Source organism: Chamaea fasciata, unplaced genomic scaffold (genome assembly GCF_029207755.1).
Source record: "Chamaea fasciata isolate MVZ Bird 193981 ecotype frontalis unplaced genomic scaffold, bChaFas1.0.hap1 SCAF_19, whole genome shotgun sequence".
Classification (NCBI taxonomy): Eukaryota; Metazoa; Chordata; class Aves; order Passeriformes; family Sylviidae; genus Chamaea; species Chamaea fasciata.
Window position 1 is genome coordinate 5,428,055 of NW_027094104.1, and position 19,145 is coordinate 5,447,199.

The window sequence follows — 19,145 nt, forward strand, 5'->3', positions numbered from 1 at the left end:
TGTGGCCTGAGCGTCCCTCTGTCAGCAGGAGACTTCAGGTGTCTGTCTCTGTGCTCCCATTGGAGCTCCCCATGCCCCTGGCACGCACTGACCCCACTTTGCCATAGTCAGGGACACAAAGGGATGGAGCTGGTCCCCAGATGCTCCCAGGGACCGGCAGCGCTCACATCCCAATGACCCAATTCCAGTCTCAGCCTGTCCATTGGCTTGTGATGCCATTATTTACCTCACACTGGAGATCCACAAGCATCTGATCTTGTCTGTGGGGAGACACGGTCAGTGAAGCTGACCTGGAGGCCTCTGGCAGAGCCTAGGATAGCACTGGAAGCAATGTTGGGATTTCCCTGCAGTGCAAGGGTGGAAAGGAGTCACACATTGGACAGGGCAGCGCATTTCAAAGGACACAAAGGTCCTTCTGACTTGTCCCCAAGATTTTTTTTTATGGCACTCTTTGCCATCTGAAAAAAAAAACAAAACTCCAAGGAACAAAAAAGCAGCCAAGCCTTGGTCCCTGCAGAGGAGGAAAGTGGATCCCAGAAACAGTGACCCTCACGTGGCATCTCCTCAGTCGCTGCCTTGAGCCTTGTATTAGCGGCAGCTGAGCAGCCGAAAATAGCCCCTCGAAAAGGTAAATAGTCAGTGTAAGCCTCTTTAGCCTCAGCCTTGATCTGACACATCCTCCTGCCTGCCACTGCCGGGGGAAGGGGAGCAGGGAGGAACGAAAACAGAGTCCTCTGTCCCGTGGTAACGCCATGTTCCGTAATCCCGGCAGGAACCTGGAACTCTGAGGAGAAGGGAACAGAGCACCGCAAACACCTCGAGATGGAGATTGTCCTTGGTTCCCAGGACACCTGGGGGGCTGCTGGGCACGGGGGGAGAGGGCAGAGGTGCCACATGGTGTCCCGAGGTTGTCCCCACACCTGGGTGAGCGGGTGGGGGTCAACGGGTCAGCTTCGTTTGTCCTTGGCATTGAACTCTAACCACACAGGTCTGGCCAAACTGCCCCTGGAGTTTGCTGCACTGGGGAAATTGTCACCTGGGAGCGAGGCAGGGCCAGGTGGAGGGGCTTGGTGCCACGTCCCAGGGCTGGGTGTGTTTGGATGTGGCTGTTTGGCTGTTTTGTCAAGGGACGCTGCCTGTCAAATGAAAAATTACAGCTCACAAGAACAAAGAGACTCACCTGAGTTATTACAAGCACTAAAGAATTTCAAACCCAACGTAGCCTGTCCTCCTGAGCCGGCTGATTAATCCCGGGGTCGCTCAACTTGGGCCATAAAAATAGACCAGTCCGGCCGGCTGGAGCTCACGGGCACCTCCTGCCCCGGGCACTGGCCCGGCCCTGCCCCAGCGCGCTGCCCCGGGCTCTGCACGCCCTTTCTTCGGCTCATTTAAACACAAACACAGCTCGCGATGAGGTTTCAGGGCTCCTGGAAGAGAGGCAGAGGCTGGGGCAGCGCCGGCAGGGCCCAGCAGGAGCTGTGCCAGCGCTGCCGACTCGCTCTCCCCGTGGGGCTGCAGCGAGGAGGAGCGGCCAGGCTGGAGCTGCCCACCCAGAGCCAGCGAGGTGGGGAAAACCCTGCTGGGGCTGCACGTGGCTCAGCCCCACACCCCGACGTTCCCAAAACCACAGCAGTGAGCACGGACACAGCTCAGGCATCCCAGCAAGGGGACCTGGTGTCAGCCAGACTTTGGGTGGAGCTTCTTGATAACGTGAGGGATTTTTGGCAGCCCCCAGCCCTCCAGTGCCCCCATACACCAGGTCCCTCTGAATCCAGCAAGTTCAGGCCCTGCCAAAGCTCCTGCTTCATGTGGCAAAGCAGCAGCAGAAGGAGCAGCCTAAGGACTGCTCCTGAGGTCCTATTCCTGAGATTTTTGATTTTGTTTAGCTTGGGTTTGTCTTTCAGAAACCACAAACAAGTTCAGCTCCTTCTGTCTGCACTGGGCTTGACTAACCTTGGCTGTGGCAGAGATGATCGGGGAGGTGCTGAGTGATGGGGTTCTGCCAAAAGTCCTCTCTGCTCTCCAGAGGCTTCTGCAGGGGAGACACAGGGCTGTCACAGAGCCCAGGGACACGGCAAATACCTGGCACAGTGATCCCAAGCCCTCAGCTCCGGGCAGAACCTGTGCTGTGGATGAAGGCAGGGAGCCCTTTGGTGCTGCTCACGCTGCTCAAGGCACCTGCCAGCAGGGCTGCCTGGCCCAAATCGGCTCCAGCAGCCGGGCCCTGGCTTCACGAACCCATATTCCACATATTGCAGGTGAGGGTGGGCCGTGAAAAACTTCCAGCCGTGACTGGAAACCCTGGAAACAGCCCAAACAGCAGCCGCGGCACCGATCGGGGTGCCCGGCACAGCCGGGGGATGCTGCGTCCCCTCCGGCCGGGGTGTGGGGACAGGGCCAGGTGTGGCTGCCACAGCCGGAGCGTCACAGCCACCCAGGCTCCAAGGAGCCCGTGCTCAGGGTGGCAGGAAAGGGTTAAGGCGCAGCCGGAGCGGGAATGAGAGCAGGGAATTCAGCTGCTGACGCAGGTAGGATCTGCCGGCGCATCCCCGTGCAGACACAGCAGCGTCACCCTCAGCTCCTGAGCTCCTCTGAGAGCGGGGAGTGGGCGACAGACCCAGCCCCGTGCGGGGAGCAGAGCGGGACCTCCCTGGGCTGCCACCCCCACGGCACTGCCTGGGATGCCCATCCCTCTCCTCGCTGCCACGAACACGGCCTGACCCTGCCCTTCTCCAGCAAACTGCGGCTGGGAGGACGCTCCAGGATGCTCACAGGGAGCTCTGGGGCAGAGCCGGGCCGGGGCCCTGCCAGGAGAGTGGCACGGTGGGGCAGTGAGGAGCCACACGTGTCAACCCCTCTGGTCCTGAATAATGGCTCGTCAGCTCTTGGATCATGGACAGACCCGGAATAAGCAGGGCTGGAATAGGTGACACAGGAAGAAAAGGACAATCGGGGGGGGATAGAGCCATGTGGAAAGCACGGGACAGAGAGGACCGAGCCCCCAGGTCTGTGCAAATGGCTGGAACAAGACCCGACCTCGGCAGGGCTGGGATGGCTCCTGAGAGCCCCTGGGATGGGGAGGTTCCCCTGACAAAGGACCATTTTCTGCACAGGTGCATCAGTGGTGGCCTCTGGGGTCTGTCGCATTGTCCTGCCAGGGCCGGGGCAGTGGCTGGAGTGGGTCTGGGGTCTCCTCGGTGTGTGGGACACCAGGGACAGGAGCAGAACCTCCCAAGGGGCTCTTTGCTCCCAGCCCCTGCCGGGGCCACGTGTGCCACCCTGCAGGAGCCGCTGGGAAGTCAGGCCCGATGGAAATATAATGGGATAATCGATGGCCCATTGTTGCTCGGCTTAATTTAGCTGCTCAGGGAGGGAATGAACAGAGTGAACATACGTAAGCAGGAGCCAAGGCAGGAGACGAATCTGCCCTGAATCCTCTGTGGCACAGGGGATAGGATGGGCATGGGCACCTGCCAGGCCCAGAGCGGAGCCCCCAGACCCTGTGGCAGCAGCCCAGGACATGGGGAGGTGCCATTAATGGAGATTTCCTTTGCTGTGTCTAACACCAGGTCTGAAATGGCTGCACTGGGCTCAGTGTTACACACCTGCATGGGCAAAACGCCTTTGGAAATTGCAGCAGGTGCAAGGAAGCTGCTGGGTGTGCTGGGACCCCCGTCCCAGAGCTGAGGGCTGGGGCCACAGCTTGGGAAGGACACAGCTGATGCCAGGGCTCAGGAAGGACACAGTTACTGCCAGGGCTCCTCTCAGCCACAGCCCAGGGGTCCTGGCAGTCCTCCTGCCACAGCTCCCTACCCCAGGAGAGCCTGCCAACCTGTGCCCAGCCCAGCTTGGAGGGCCCCAGGGGATGTAATCTGGGGGCAGCCCTCCCACCCTGTTCCAACGCTTGGCCCCAGTTCTCCACCCTTCACACTTCGCCCTGCAGCTCAGTGGTGCCCACCCTGATACCTGAGGAATGGCCCTTCCTCCTCACTGTTTTTCCTCCCCGCATTCTTTCTGGCTGGCTCACACCCACCCAGCCCAGAGCTCGGGCTTTGCTCGTGAATCAGCCCCCGCGGGGTGACAGGGCTGCTCCCTGTCCCTCTCTGCATGGATGTAGATGAGCTTTGCTGCTCCTTCCCCTCTGCCCGGGCTCCTGCTGCCCCATTCCACCCCTTGAGACACCTCTGAGCCCGAGCATCCCCAAGGAGGGATTTGCAGCTGGATTTCATTTCCATGCTCTCAGTCCACACCAGTCTCTGCTGGCCACAGGATTCCCAGTCCTGGCATCCTCAGCACCTCCCGTGCGCTGCCACTCCACCGAGACTGGTACTGGACAAAGCCAGCTCTGGATCCCCAGACCCCAGGAGAGCCCCGGGGATGGAGCCGGCAGTGCCCGGCCCGGGCTGAGGGGCAGCAGGAGCTCGGCAGGACCAGCCTGGGGATGCCCCGGGCACCCGCGGGTGCTGGGGTGGGGGCTGCTCACGGGGCCAGTGGGACACGGACTGGGCAGCAATGGGCTGGGGGACACCCAGAGCACGCTCTCCATGGGGTTGCACCGGTCCCCGGCCCTGAGTCCCGGCAGCAGCTCCCCGGGATGCTCCAGCACACGGAGATGCCGCAGGCCCAGCGCCAGCGCCCTCCCCACGCTGCCTTTTATGGCCCTGCTGCAGCCAAAGCCCAAACATGGACTGCGGGAACGGAGCTGGAGCCTCCCCGGGGCAGGCCCTGACGCCCTGAAGGTGCCCCAGACACCCCCAGCTCAGGCAGCCGTGCTCAGGGAGCTGGGATTGAGCATCAAAGAGGTCTGTGTCACAGCACCCCAATTACCGGGGTGCCCAAGAACTCTGCAGCTCATCCCACTCCTTCTGCCCCTTGCAACCCCCATCCTTGCCCCTCACAGCTCCCATCCTGCCTTGGACAGCCCTGCCCTGTGCAGGTGTCACCCCTGTCCCACCCAAACCGTGGGGTCCCTGCAGACCCCAGGGCAGCAGAGCACAGCTGGCACACACAGCCAGGGCACACACAGCCCTCTATCTGCTCACAGAGGTGGCACGGGGCAGAGAAACAAGGGACAAACTGGCAGTACCAGCCCTGGGAACCCCCCTGCCCATGACCACCCACGGGGTGTGTCAGAAACCAAGTGGCTCCAGTGAACCCTCAGTGTCACCCCCACGAGTGGCTCCTGTCACTGAGGGACTCCAACAGCTCCTCACCTCCCTGCCAGCCCCATCCAGGCTGGAGCTGTCCCCACAGGCTGTGACACAGATGAGATGTGTCCCCACGGTCAGGACTGACTGTGCTGGGGCCCGGGACAGTGGATATAGGGGCAGAAAAGGAGGCAAGACCAGGAATGGGGTGACTGGGCAAGGCAGCTGCAGTGGGGAGTCTGAGACAGCCCTGGGTGACACCAGGGCTCCTGATGTCCACTCCAACACGAGGAACACAAACTGCCTGTGCCATATTTCCTGGCTGCAGGCAGTAAATCCTCGGGGCTCAGGACAGCTGTGGTGACTGTAATGACAGAGCCCATGAATCAGCACTGCCCTGCAATCCTGGCTGCCTGGGCAGAGCATCAGCATCACCCTGGCACAGGAGATCCCCCCCCCGCCAGTCCTCAGCAGTGTCTGTGCTCCTGGGATGGGCATCTCAGCCTCGTGCCCCGTGACAGGGCAGCTGCAGGGGAGTGGCAGAGCTAGGGTGTGTGCTGGGGAGTGAAGGAGCAAGCTCAGGAAGCACAGCATCTCTCATGCTGCCCAAGACACAGCTGGAGTTCCCAGAACCTGCTCAGCATCCCTGGGGGAAAGCAGACAGCGAGCAGCAGCCTAAAAATAGCTGCCCAGGGCACACGCAGTCGCCTGAGAGAAAGGGAAGTGAAAAGGAAGATGGGCTGCAGCTTTCCAAGGAACAGCCCCCAGCCCTGCTCACTGTCCATCTCCCATGGGTGAATTGCAGTCTTTGCTGCAGAGCCTTCACCTGAACATTCAGCATGAGAAAGCATCCAAGGGCCAGGCACTGACACCCACAGAGGCCAGGACAATGTCACTGTGGGGCGGGATCACTGTGCCAGGCAGGAACAGTGCAGGATAGCGAGCCTTTGAGTCCCTTACCAAAGGGTTAGCTGTACATAACCAAATCCAGGCAGTCCAAGGAAGGACAGAGGTTGGAGGAGCCAGTCTAACCAGTCAGCTCCCAGTTGCGTCTCCCAGTTGTGCTCACTCAGCACCTGTGTGGCTGTTCCCAGGCTCACAAACCCGCTGTGAGCGAGGCAGCGCTTGGCCAGAGCTCTGCCCCGTCCAACACACGTGCCAGGGGCTCACACATCATCAGCCTTTGGGTTTATGGAATTCACAGGCCATGAAAACATCTTCCAGGCCCAAGGCTGAGCTTTCTGCAGCAGCAGAGTGGCCTGTGCTGAGTGCAGGTGCTGAATCACCCAAATCACAGAATCAAAGCCTGAGCCCCACAGATCAGCAGGAGCAGGGTCATGGAGCAGGCCCCACAGCGCCTTGGATTGAAGTTCTGCCCTGCAACGACTAACACCTTCCTTGTCAAAGCTAGAGCATCCCTCTCCTGATGGGTTTAGTGCAGCTTGGCTTGGGTGGGACTAAGCAGCTTTGGAGATCCAGTGACAACGCAACACGTGGTGGGCGGACAGCGTAGCCAGGAAATCTTTCTGAAACCTTTGAAAACCTAAATACTTGGTTTAATCCTCTGAGGGGATGAGGTGCCAGGACAGCCTGTAGGTTGGTGAAGTTGCCTTGCAGTCAGGGCCCAGCAGAACCTGCCGGGGCGTGGGCAGGAAGCCGGAGGGAAGGGCTGCGAGGAGCTGCCGCCGCCTCGGCTCAGGTGCAGGGGTGGAAACTGCCTGACCGCAGAGCCGAGCACGCTTCCTCCCTCCCTCCCTCCCTCCCTCCCTCCCTCCCTCTCTCCCTCCCGCCAGAGCCCTGCACGCCAGCGGGGCTCGGGCGGGAGCCCTGTAGAAACCGGGGCGCCTCTGCCGGATGATGATGCCTTTGGTGGCCGCTGCACACCAGCAGCGGCTCTGCGGGAGGGGAGGAGGGCAGGGGCAGCAGCCTGTCGTTCCGAGCAGCAGCACTGGGCTGGGTTGGGGCTGCACAGTCTGTCTGTCCATAGCAAAGCTCCCAGCTTGCTCCTGTAAGGACAGACCCCAGCTCGCAGCCCCCCACAACCCACCACAGCACCAGCCCCGGCTGCTCTGCAGGAGCCACAGCTCGTGCTGCCACCAGCCAGGACCCCACAGCCCTGGGGATGGGTGCTGGGGGTATCACAGCCCACAGAGCCCGAGGGTCCCTGTCCCCAGGGCAGCACCTCCAGTGCCTGCAGCAGCTCAGCCCCGGGCTCGGCTGTGCTGGGTGATTTGTCCTTGTGCCAGCTCTGCCGTGTGCCATGCCCGGGCCACGAGGCAGGACATGTGCTGACAAGGCCCTCGCTGCTGCTTGTCCCACAGCTCCCTGAGCGGTCCCAGCCCGGAGCAGTAATTATCAGCTCTGTCTCTGGGCCATCACTGCTCTCATCGTCACTCTGCCCGGAGAGGGGAGGCCAGGGTGACACTTCAGACCAGCACAACATGGCCTCAAACTGCTCTGCCACAGGAGCTGGTCCCAGCCTGGGCAGTGCCAGGAGCTGCACAAACAGCTGTGGGAGCAGAGCACAGGGAGAAAAGCTCGCAGTATCCACAGGTCCCAGCATGAGAGGGCTGCAACCGTCCTCAGCTCTAATCTTAGCAAATCAATCAATCAATCTCTGTGCTTAAATAGCTTGGCATGACCAGCCCAGTTCCCCCTGCAGCCAGGGAAGGCCTTATGGATGCTTCTCCATCCCAGGAAGCTTTGCTTGCATGACTGGGAGACAGAAGAATTTGTGTGTGAGATGAGGCAGCTGGGCTGCACCGCCGGGGGCCGGGGATGCTGTGCCCGCCTGAAGCCCCTTTCCCTGGGCTCAGCCCAGCTCCTGCCCAACAGGGAGAAGAGGCACAGAGTGCCCGTAGGCTCAGCAGGAGGAGTGGCCATCCCTGCTCCAGGAGTTTCCTTGCTGCCAGCGCTGTTGGGGACACAGGCACAGACCCAGCTCTGATGGAGAAAATCTCATAATTACCCTCAGCTGCCAGGGAACAGCATCAGCTTAAGCGATAAGAGGGGAAAGAGCTCCAAGGACAGACCTCTCCAGGGCTGCTTGGATCTGAGGGGGATGGCGGGGAAGGTGCAGGGCAGGACGGGGCTGAGGACGGGTATCAGGCTCCCTGCAGTGCCTGGGGAAGGGGTCCCGTCTCCCTCTGCTCCAGGGGCCGGGAGTGCTTCCCGGTGCTCTCTGCCTGGTGTCTCAGGCAGCTTGCACTGCTCTGAGGATGTGGGGCAGGCAGGACCTGCTCCCACCAGCTGCGTGCTGAGAACCCTGTGCTGTCACAGCCAGGGACTTCAGTGCCTCTTTCCTCTGAATTTCTCCCGACTTGTCTGGCTCTAAGGAGATTAAAGACAGATGGTCTCTGAGGCTCCCTCACTGGCACCCATGCTTGAGGTTGTGGGGGGAAGGCACAGCAGAAAAAGCCCTGGGGAAGGGGGGCTGTTCCCAGCCCAGTGCCCAAGGGATGGAGCATCCTGGGAACCTGCTCTGGAGTGCTGCCCTCCCTGCCTGGGCTGGCTGCAGCTCTGCAGAGCTGTCTTTCCTTCCTCTGGGGCTGCCTCATTCATGGTGAGCTCCGGTAGTGAGGGGAGCCCAGCCACTCTCCCAAATCAGCTGCTCTGAGTGACACTGCCCTGTGCCCCTCTGCCTCAGGCCCTCCACCAGCTACAAAGAAACTGCTCAGCTGTGCTGTGTTAAACTGCTGTGGAAGCACACTGTGTGCTCCTGCAAGAGTCTCCTTCCCGAGGATTCTGCTCACAATCTCCTCTGGCTGGTGCTGGAAGCAGCACCAGAAAAAAGCACTCACCTAACACGGCCCCATGTGCACCAGCAGCAGCAGCAGCAGCAGCAGCAGCGATGCACTTGTGAAGCCATTTAAATTTCCACGTGATGACCCAGTTCAGGGTGGTTTCGCCTCTGGATTTTCCCACTGCTGCTGCCTCTGGGTGGATGGTGGCAGCTCCAGACCTTGCTGCTGTGCTGGATTTTAAGGCCACCACCCTGACAGCCCCAGCCTCAAGTGCTCAGGCTCTTCATGGTGCTTTCCTAAGCATTACAAAATGCTGGGCACTTGGCGTCTGAGGACACCCGCGTGTGCTTCGTGGCAGTGGATGTTTTCCTGAAAGCTTTAAAGGGTGAACAGTTTTCCAAAGGGTTTTTTTGCTGCTGCCTGTTACACTGGGGGCAGGGCACGTGTCACTTCAGCTGCTGCAGTGAAAGTGGTGGGGATGCTCCGGGGGGTTTTAGCGCATGTGTTGGAGTAAATTCCAGCCCAGCTGCCAGACTTGACTCTTCCCTCACCATTTTGAACCAGCAATCACTGAGCTTCCCCACACCAGCACCGGGGCTGAGCTGCAAGGCAGAGGGGCAGCCTGTATTTAGAAGGAGACAATAATTGCAAGTCAGATTTGCTTGTTCAATACTCTATTGACAGATTTGCCTTGGCAACCTGGAACAGGGTTTCATTGTTCACATCGTACTTCATGGCATCCTATTGATTGGGTGGGTGGGTTTAGGGTTTTGTGGGTTTGCTTTTTTCGTTGTCTCTTTTTCCAAGCCTACCTACTCATCCTTTTCTTGTCTTTCTCCAGCACGGTGTTGACCTCAGCTAGGGCTGTGTCATAATCCGTTTTTCAGACTGGCCACAACTTCCAATGCAAGCCAGAGCTGACAAAAGCAGAAGGGCAAATCCTGGAGCCCAGCTGGCCAAGGCTGAGGGCGGCCAGGTAGGGATGAATGGGGCCAGTGCCCTCCCCCCTGCTCCAAGGACATGGCAAAGTCGGCGCCTGGCCCCTTGTGAGAGTGGCCTTGAAGGAAACGCTGTAACTATTAATGAATTAAGTTTCTGTTATTATTTGGTGCTCAGGCCGGCATGCTCCTGGCTTTGCAGGCTGAGTAGGAACCACTGGCCTGGCTGGTGCAGAGGGGAGGAAAAGGTGAGCCCCCAAACTGCAGCCTTGGAGTCGCCTTGGTGGAGCTGGAGGATTACAGCTGGAAAAGAATTGCTGGTTTGAATTGCTAATAATGATACAGACTAATGAGCAACATCAGAAATGATGGCATGTGTAATCAGTGCTGCTTGATGGCAAACACAGAATGGGGCTGCAGGAGCTGCTGGTGTATGGGGCCAGGGGGAAAGGAGCATCTTCTTTTGGAGGGGCAGCACCCACCCCAAGCAAGGCACTGCCACGGAGCTGACCCTGGCTCCAGGGTAAGAACTTCATAAATAATGACGGAAAGAATAAACACAGACAGGCATCAGCTCTGGGCACATGGAGGGAACATGGCCAGCAAGTATTTGAGGGGAAATTACCTTGGTATGGTTCCTAGCACCTGCAGGAAGCCCATCTGTCTCTGGCTGTTCGAGGTTTTGTCTTACAGCTGCACCCCAGCAGCCCCACCTCAGGATTAGGCACACGGGGGGCTGGAGCCCCCACCCCTCAACCTGGGACAGAGTCCTCCTGCTGAGAGCAGCAGCACCTATTGCTGATGCTCTGCAGAGAAAGAGGAATCTGAATTTTTGGCCAAGTGTGTGGTGAAGGGGAGGAATGTGCCTCGTACCTGCCTGATCCACGAGCAAACGAGCAAGGAACTGCCCGGGGCCACCCCACTCCTCTCCTGGCTTTAAAGGCAGCACTTGGCTCCTGTTCCTTTTGGTTGGAAACCCTTTTCCTTGTCTCATCCCTGTGATATGCCCCAGCCAGTCAGGAAGAGGCAACAGTTGGAAATGCTTCCCACTTTCCTTATTTAGGCTGTTTTATGTGGTTCAAATAAGGTGTCCTCTTTGGGCCTGACAAAGAGAAAGATGTATCAGTTCATGAACTGCTGCTGCCTGAGCAAGGTAAGAGACAGAAAATCACCACCATTACCGTCATTATTGTGAATCATGTGCAATCAGCCCCGTAACAGAAAGCAGATGAAGATCCTACAGGAACCTGAAGGACGGGAGCTGCTGCTGAGCCGTGGGAGCCAGGGGCCAGGCAGTGATTAAAATGCTTTTAATATTGGTTTTCAGTGTTGTTTCACTTTTTTAATATATATATATATATATATATGTATTGTATTTCATCAACCTGCTCCTGAGGCAGGTTCTAAAAGATGCCAAGGATGTCTGCACACAAGTTTAAAATTTTAAAAAATTATAGATATATGCAGCCAGCCAAACTCTGCCCTCCTCGTCGCCTATTCCCGACTGTGTCCTGGGAAGAGCAGAGCTTTCCCAGCCGGGCGGGATCGGGAGCTGGACATGCTCTGCAGCTCTCCTCTTCCAGGCTGGGGAGGAATCGCACCAAACAGTGCTCGTCCCTGGGCATTTAGTTTTATTGCGAGCATTAGCGGTTTGTCTCCTCTGGCAACAGGAGAAGCTGGAAATGTCAAAGGGGAGGGTTAACAAACTCCGCTGGCATAAATTTCAATGAATGTATGTTTCTTAGGAAAACCGCTAAGTTAAAAAAAAAAAAAATTAAATCTTCCTGTGTGTGTTTTCCTTGGGCTGCTGTTCACAATGGATAATAATTCTTACATTAAGCCCCTTCGGCCCTCCAGGGAAATCAAAATTGTAATATCAGTTTGCTTTTTATTGGCTCGGCTCTGCGATCGCGGCGGCTGCGTCTTTGTTAGGGGCTGCGGCGCGGTGACATTCAGTGGTGCCTCCCGGTGTGTCCCCCCTCCGGTGCCTCCGGGCCCGGGCAGGGCCCCCGAGGGCGCGGGCTGCTGCTGCCCGGGGCCCGCGGGCCGGGGTGGGACCGACCCGGGGGAACGAGGAACGTCCTGGGGGTCGGGGGTGCTACCCGACCCCGGCAAAGCAGCCCCGGAGCCGTTCGAGCCCCGCCCCGCCGCTCCCGGCCAAAGTTGCCGAGAACCCCACGAGCGGCCCGGCCCCGCGGGCATCGATCGCCCATCCGAGGGTCGGCAGTGCCCGGGGGGAAGACGGGGACGGTGGCACCGAGACCCCCCGCCCACGCCAGCCCCAGGGACCGCTCCGTTGTCAGCGGGCGCGGAGGCTCCGGTTCCTGCGGGGCACCGGCCTGGGGACACAGCCGGGCACCTGCGGGGACCGAGCCCAGGAGTCGAGCTCCCGGCAGGGATGGAGGGCTCCTGGCCGCCCCGGGCATCACCCCACGCGTGCCCGCGGCCCCGCCGTCCTGCCCCGGGGTGCGGTGCCCGGGGCTCTCCCGTAGCGGCGGCGGCAGGCCCGGAGCTGCCGGCCCGCACGGCGGGGGCTGCACGGGGCTCACACCAGGACCTGTCCGGGGGAAGGTGCCTCCCGCCCCGGCACCGCCACGTTTTCCGGAGCAGCGCGGAGAGCGGCCGGGTGGCCCCGCTGGCGGCCGTGGACACGCGTGTGCTGCAGCCCGCGACCCGCTCCACGAGCAGGGAGAGCGGAGCCGCCCGCACCGCGCTCCCCGAGCGGCCCCGCCGCCGTGCGCGGCTTCCGGCACCGGGCGGGGAAAACGCCGCCACCTGCCCCGGGCCGGGCCCGCTGCCGCCGCCGCTGGCTGTCCCCGGGCCGGCCGCCCCACGGCCGCAGGGACCCGCCGGGCAGCGGGGCCTGGGCTTCCCCGGCAGGGTCGGGCTCCACGGTTCCCGGAGGCGGCTCGGGCCGTGCCAGGGGTGGGCACCGCCGGGCCCGGGGCATCGCGCGACGTGGCGCGGCGCGGAGCCGTCCCCGGTGCTCGTCCTCCGGCGCGTCCTCTGGTCGGACCCCCCGCCCGACCCCTCTCCCCTCGAGGCGAGGGTCGCGCACCTGCCCCGCGGGCTGTGCCGGCAGCCCCGTGGGGCCGTGCTGAGTCACGCGTGGGGCGGGAGCCGGGCTGCCCGCGCCCCCCTCCCCGCGCCGCCGTGCCCGGCCCCCGCCCGCCCCCTCCCCGCCTCGCTCCCCGGCAGGGCTGCGCCAATCCCCCGGCCCCGCCGCTGACGGGCAGCCGGGCCCGGGAGGCGCCGCCTCCCTGACGTCTCGCTCCGGGATTTGCACGGTTGCGGTGCCGCCGCTCAGTGTCTGTCGGGCCGGCGGCGGGAGCTGCCGGAGCCCGAGCCCAGCTCGGCTGCAGCGCGGCCCGGCCCGGCCCCTCCCGGCTGCGGGATGGAGCTGCCGGCGGTGGGCGAGCACGTCTTCGCGGTGGAGAGCATCGAGAAGAAGCGGATCCGAAAGGTGCGGGGGGCGGCGGCGGGGGGCGGTGGGGGCCGGGGGGCGCCGGGGGTGGCGGTTCCCGCTGACGCCGTGTCTTTGCCTCCCGCGCCGCTCAGGGCAGAGTCGAGTACCTGGTGAAATGGAGGGGATGGTCGCCCAAGTGAGTACCGGCACCGGGCAGGGATGGGGCCGGGGATGGGGCTCTGGGAAGGGCCCCGGCCGGGGCGGCGAGCGGGCGGCGAGAGGCGGCGGCGGGGCCCGGTGGTGACGGCGGCGGGAGCCGAGCAGGCGGCGGCTGATGTGCACCAGAAAATGGCTCCTTCCCCCTTTCCCTCCTCGGGAGTCGGGCTCCATATTGCAGAACCGAGCGGGGAGGGGGGGGCAGGAAGGGGGGGAAAAGGGGGAATAACCGCAAAAATCGTCCGCGTCGCCCCGCAGCCCCGAGAGCCGCTGACGAGGCGGGGGCAGCACCGGCACCGGAGCGAGCGCGGCTGCTGCGGAGCGTTCGGGGTTTGCATGACAGTGCGGGCGGGGGGGCGCGGGGGGGTCCGGGACGCGGCGGCCGGGTCCCTCCTCCGCCCCGCGGCCGCTTTCCTGGGTCCGGGAAAGGGGATTTGGAAAATTTCATCATGACATGCCTGGAATTCCTCCGGAATAATAACTGCGCTAAATAAACAGTACCGTCCCCGCGGCCCCCCCCCCCCGCCCATCCCCCTCCCCGGGACCCCAGCCCCGCACCGTGCTCCCATCGGGCCCGGTGCTGCGGGGTGGCTCTGCCCGGGACCCCGGCCCCGCCGGCAGGGCCCCGCGGTGACGGCCGCTGTCCTCCCCTCTCCCAGATATAACACGTGGGAGCCGGAGGAGAACATCCTGGACCCCCGGCTGCTCATCGCCTTCCAGAACAGGTGAGCGGCGAAGGTTGGGGGATGCGGGAGGGGCGGTGGGACCCCCGCTCCGCGCCGCTCCCGTAATTGCAGATGCGTCACGGAGCCGGGGGCCGCGGCGGGGGTGGGCGCGGGCCGGCCCCGGGCCGGGCCGGGCCGGGTCGGGCCGGGGGGCGCGGCCCCGGCGGGGCGGGCGGTGCGGGGCCACGGGGCGACACCTCCGGGTCAAGGTCCCCCACGCCGCGCTCCCCCCCGAGCCGTGCCCCCCCCACGCCGCGCCTCGCGCTCCTTCTTCCCGGGATTCGATGCCGCGAGCCGAGGAGGCGGCGCTGCTGCTGCTGCTGCGCTTGGACGGGCTTCGGCTTTTTTTTTTTTTTTTTTTTTTTTTAAGCCTTTTTAATTTTTTTTTTTTCTCTTTCCGCGCATTTATTTCCTGGAGTGTTTTGGCGCAAACTGTGAACTTCAGCCCCTCTCCGCAGCGGGGAGGCAACAGCGGGGAAGGCGCCTGCTGCTTCCACCCGTGCCCCCGGCCCGCTGCCACCTGCGGGCCCCGATCCCCTCCCTGCGCCCGCGTAGGGTCACTCTCACTGCGGGGGGCGCGGCGGCGGGGGTCCGTGTGCTGCCCTCGGGCTCACCGTGACACTGTGTTCCCGCAGGGAGCGGCAGGAGCAGCTGATGGGATACCGCAAGCGGGGGCCCAAGCCAAAGCCGCTGGTCGTGCAGGTAATGCGGACGCCCGGCCCCACTCCCCCGCGCTCTTTGCCGCGGGCCGTCCCCGGGGAGCCGCCGCTTGCAGCGGGTTTCATCATGCCGAGGAGCCTGCGCGCAGCCCGGGCGCCTTGCAACGCCCCGGGGACCCCCAGCGCTGAGCTCAGCGGGTGCCCCAGCCCCCCTCCCTTCCAAGCAGACCCGCTGTGCCCGTGCCCAGCTGGCATTAGCAGGCTGCTCGCGGGCTCGGCAGCAGCGGTCCCGCTCAGCCCCCGTTCCCAGACAGCTGATTGAAGGGGGCTTTTCTTCTTTTCATTGCTTCATTAATCTGGAGCAATGCACAGCCTCTAAGTTGGAGTGGGCTGGGGCCGCCTGCTAGAGGACGCGGTGGCCCATCCTGTAAGGAGCTGCCTGAGGGGCGGGAGCTCCGCCGGGGCCTTCAGCACCTGCCGGGGCTCTGGCACCTGGTTCTCCAGCCCCTCCTGACTGCAGCTTTTGGTTTTGCATTGCAGCTTCCCTCCTTCGCCCGCCGTTCCAACATCCTCACGGGGCTGCAGGACCCGGCCGTGGACACCAGGCCCAAGCTGGACCTTGGCTCCTCTGGCAAGAGCCAGCAGCACCAGTATGAACTCAACAGCAAGAAGCACCACCAGTACCAGCCCAATGGCAAGGAGAGCAGCATGAAGCACCAGTCCCACAGCAAAGGGAAGTATTACTACCAGCTGAACAGCAAGAAGCACCACCACTACCAGCCAGACCCCAAGATGTACGAGCCCCATTACCAGCCCAGCAGCAAAGAGCCGCAGGGCCAGGCCTGCTTGGACAGTAACAAGACCCCCCTGGTCGCCCACCCGGATAAGTGGGCTCACGGCCCAGCCAAAAACTTGCTGGGCCCAGTCAAGAACCTCACAGCAGAGAGCAAAAATGGAGCTGAGAAGAACCTGTCCAGTGGTACCGGGCCACCCTCCCGGGACAGGGTGACCAGCAACGGCCTTGGGGGAAAGATGAAGATCGTCAAGAACAAAAACAAGAATGGGCGCATTGTGATTGTGATGAGCAAGTACATGGAGAACGGCATGCAGGCCGTGAAGATCAAGTCTGGGGAGCCTCCCCGGAAGCGGGCTGCAGAGGAGAGGACTCCTAAGAAGGGTGGGGAGGAGAAGGTAGAGGCTTGGAGGAAGCCAGGGGAGGACAGGGTGGTGGGCAGCAATGCCCTGAGTAAAACAGAGAGCGAGAGCCGGCAGCCCCCTGCAGAGCTGGAGGAAGGTCCCCAAAAGACTCCCTTGGCCAAGGAGCTGCCCCTTCCTCCAGCAGAGCAGCCCTTGCAGCTCACTACTAAGCCGGACCTTGTGCCCTGGTCCCTGAGTCCCGTCTGCGAGCACAGCCCTTCCTCCATGGGACTGAACCTGTCCAGCGCCAGCTCGCGCAAGCGCTGCCTGTCGGAGCCGCACGCGGAGCGGGAGCCGGGCAAGAAGCGCCTGACCTCCCGCAGCATCAGTGCCCCCACCTGCCTCAGCCCCCCGGCCCCCCCGGAGCCGCCCGCCCAGCCCGAGGTCATCCTGCTCGACTCGGACCTGGACGAGCCCATAGACTTGCGCTGCGTGAAGCCGCGGGCGGAGGGTGAGCCGGCCCTGGCACAGGTGAAGCCGGAGCTGCCACCACCGCCACCGGTTGAGAAACCGGCCCCAGAGCCTCCGCAGCCCCAGGAGGTCGCAGAGGAGGAGGAAGAGGAGGAGGCCGAGTCCCTGCAGGAATTCAAGCCCTTCTTTGGGAATATAATTATCACAGATGTGACCGCAAACTGCCTGACTGTGACCTTCAAGGAGTACGTGACGGTGTGAGGTGGGGTGGCAGCTGCTCCCCGTGGGAGCTGCCCGCCCATCCCGGGGCTGCCAGGCCCCACAGCCTCCCTCCAAGGTACTGGTGCCCCTTCCCTGGAGCCCACGTGCCCCTGCCCACGCTGCGGCAGCCGAGCCCGCCGTCCCCAGCCAGGGGACGCCAGGACAGGGCCAGGCACGGTGGCCATCCGTGCCACGTGGGGTGACCTCGCCGCTGCTCGCCCCGCACCTGGGGGCTGCTCCAGGACCTGCAGGCAATGGGACACACAAGGATGGGACCCGCCAGTTACTCAGAGTTATAGTATTATATTTTAACAGTGCTAACTTGTCAAGTGATTCTTGCTCCCGTTTGTACGTGGTGTTATTGAAATGTATTGTTTGAGCTGAAAGCTGGTCGCTCCGTGGCCACGCTAATATATTTATTTGTAGGTATTTATATAATGAAATATAAAGCCTAGATTTATGGAGTCCCTAGATCACCTTATAAACTATATCAAACGACTATTTTCTGTTCTCCTTTTTAACCATTGAGCATTTGTTAGTCTTGGTCCCTTGCCCTCCCCACGACCCGCAGGACCATCCCGTATATATTTTTTGATACTGTACACATGTGGTGTTTCTATGTGCAAAAAAAAAAAATCGTTATCTAAAGCTAAACGAGCTATTATAGAAATTGCTGCTATTAGAAATGTCTAAACTATAAGCTTCCAATTATTAATTGCTTGAATGTAAATATTAAATGGAGATGTTGAAAGTGCATTTGATGTTCTGCAGCTAGTGTAGATCGGAGTGCAAAGCCCAGCTGCTGCGAGCTGCCAGCGGCGCATCCTGGTCTGAGGGCTGTGTCACAGGGGAAGAAATGTATCATGCAATCATGGCAAAGGACTATAAACCTTTACAAAAACTACCTTGATTTGGAGTGCATTTGTTACAGCATTACGGATGGCAGATCCCTGTGTGGGCAGGCTGCAGCTGGGCTGCCCCAGAGCCAGTACCCGCAGGTTAAAAAATTTGCTCCAAGGTGCAGCGTTTTGAATATAATTCAGTTTTCACCCTGGGAGTGTTGTGGCCACAGTGCTGAGGGCACCCTGTGTCGTGGGTGAGCAGTGAGGCCACAGGAGCCCACGGTGTGATGCTTTCCCTGCAGGGCCGGCCTCCTCCAGAGCGGGCTGGGGGAGGTGTGTGATGGGAGCCTGAGAAAGCTAGGGAAGCACAGGCTGGCAAGGTGGCACAGTGATGGGTGATGGTTGCCATCCCAGCAGTGTCATCCCAGTGTTGGGGAAGGTCACAGTTAGATAAGAAGTTGAGTGTCTTCAGAAAGGAAGATGGTCCAAATTCCACCAAGAAAGCTGCAGCTGTCTCTGAACAAGATTAATAATTGCTGGAGTCTACTGGAAATACAATGCAGGGTTAATTCTTTGCAAGAGAGTTTACAGTGTGGTGGCTGAGATATGGTGCTCAGTGTCTGTTCCCCCCAGCGACCTCCCCAAACAGAGCTGAGTGCCTGGGCAGTGCCATCCTCCAAACCTGGCAAAACTGGCTCTGGTGCCAGCAAAACTGGCTCTGGTGCCAGCCTGTCTCCTTTTGGGCTTTTGGTCAAAGTCGATGTCTCCTCCAGCAAAGATCTGGGTTGAAATATTGTTGATGGCATGTTGATGTGGGTGGACCAGAGCCATGAACTTGTGAGAAGCAAATTGAATTGGTTTGGGCAAGGTGGACCCTGCAGTGACACCTGAGCTGAGCCGTGGGGTGAGGGCCAGCCCTGTGTCCTGCTGTCAGTTTCTCTCTGTCCAGGCATGTGACAGTGCTGTTCCCACAGCACAAATAACCCCCCATCTTGCGTTGCCCACTTCTGGGTCACCCGGGCTTCATTTCATTTACATAAATTCCAAACTCATCTTGGTAATTGTTCCTTTGTAAATCTGAGGGTCGTGTGGTGGCTGTGGGAAGGTGGGACAGATGTTCCCGCCAGCTGTGGGTGGCAGTGGGAACCCCTGTGTGTGCCATTCAACACAGGTCCTGCCTGCAGCAGTTATGCCAGAGCTGGAGCACTTTCCCAATGCAGTTTGAACTAAATTGGCAGAAAAGTAAGCCCTGGGTGGTGGATGCCATTTTCCCAGCTGGAACAGCTAAAGAGGCTTGTTCCCAAGTGGGACAACTGCCTATGGACACCGTTATTGCAGATGCAGGTTTTGATCTGGTGTGGCTCAGGTTGTGGTGGGAATGGCTGCTGGGAGCTGACACTGGGCAGGGTCAGTGCTGACAGCTCGGTCCTGCCCTGGTTTTGGTTGGTGCTCCAAAGCCAAAGGACACTTGGGCAATGTTCAGTGCTGGGGTGTTCACCTGCCTGTGCAGACGCCCCAAAGCTGGTGGTTTGTGCTCCCAAGGTATTTCCACCCAAGTGGAAATGGTGAACTCTGATTAAAATCAACATTTGCCTGATAG

At 60.9% G+C, this 19,145-nt stretch overlaps 1 protein-coding gene across 1 annotated transcript; it reads left to right on the forward strand.

Moving 5' to 3' along the window:
• Nucleotides 1-13,123: 13,123 nt before the first annotated feature.
• CBX4 (chromobox 4) lies at nt 13,124-17,457 on the forward strand. The gene is made up of 5 exons (XM_066200403.1): nt 13,124-13,291; nt 13,387-13,430; nt 14,110-14,175; nt 14,811-14,877; nt 15,375-17,457. The coding sequence occupies exons 1-5, from the start codon at nt 13,223-13,225 to the stop codon at nt 16,701-16,703; spliced, it is 1,575 nt and encodes a 524-aa protein (XP_066056500.1). The 5' UTR covers nt 13,124-13,222; the 3' UTR covers nt 16,704-17,457.
• The last annotated feature ends 1,688 nt before the right edge of the window (nt 17,458-19,145 follow it).

Excerpts from the sequence above, each read along its gene's own strand:
- CBX4 (XM_066200403.1), top strand. The coding sequence starts at position 13,223 with ATGGAGCTGCCGGCGGTGGGCGAGCACGTCTTCGCGGTGGAGAGCATC. Across the intron at positions 13,431-14,109 it reads TGGAGGGGATGGTCGCCCAA|ATATAACACGTGGGAGCCGG; the intron begins GTGAGTACCGGC and ends CCCCTCTCCCAG. Across the intron at positions 14,176-14,810 it reads CTCATCGCCTTCCAGAACAG|GGAGCGGCAGGAGCAGCTGA; the intron begins GTGAGCGGCGAA and ends GTGTTCCCGCAG.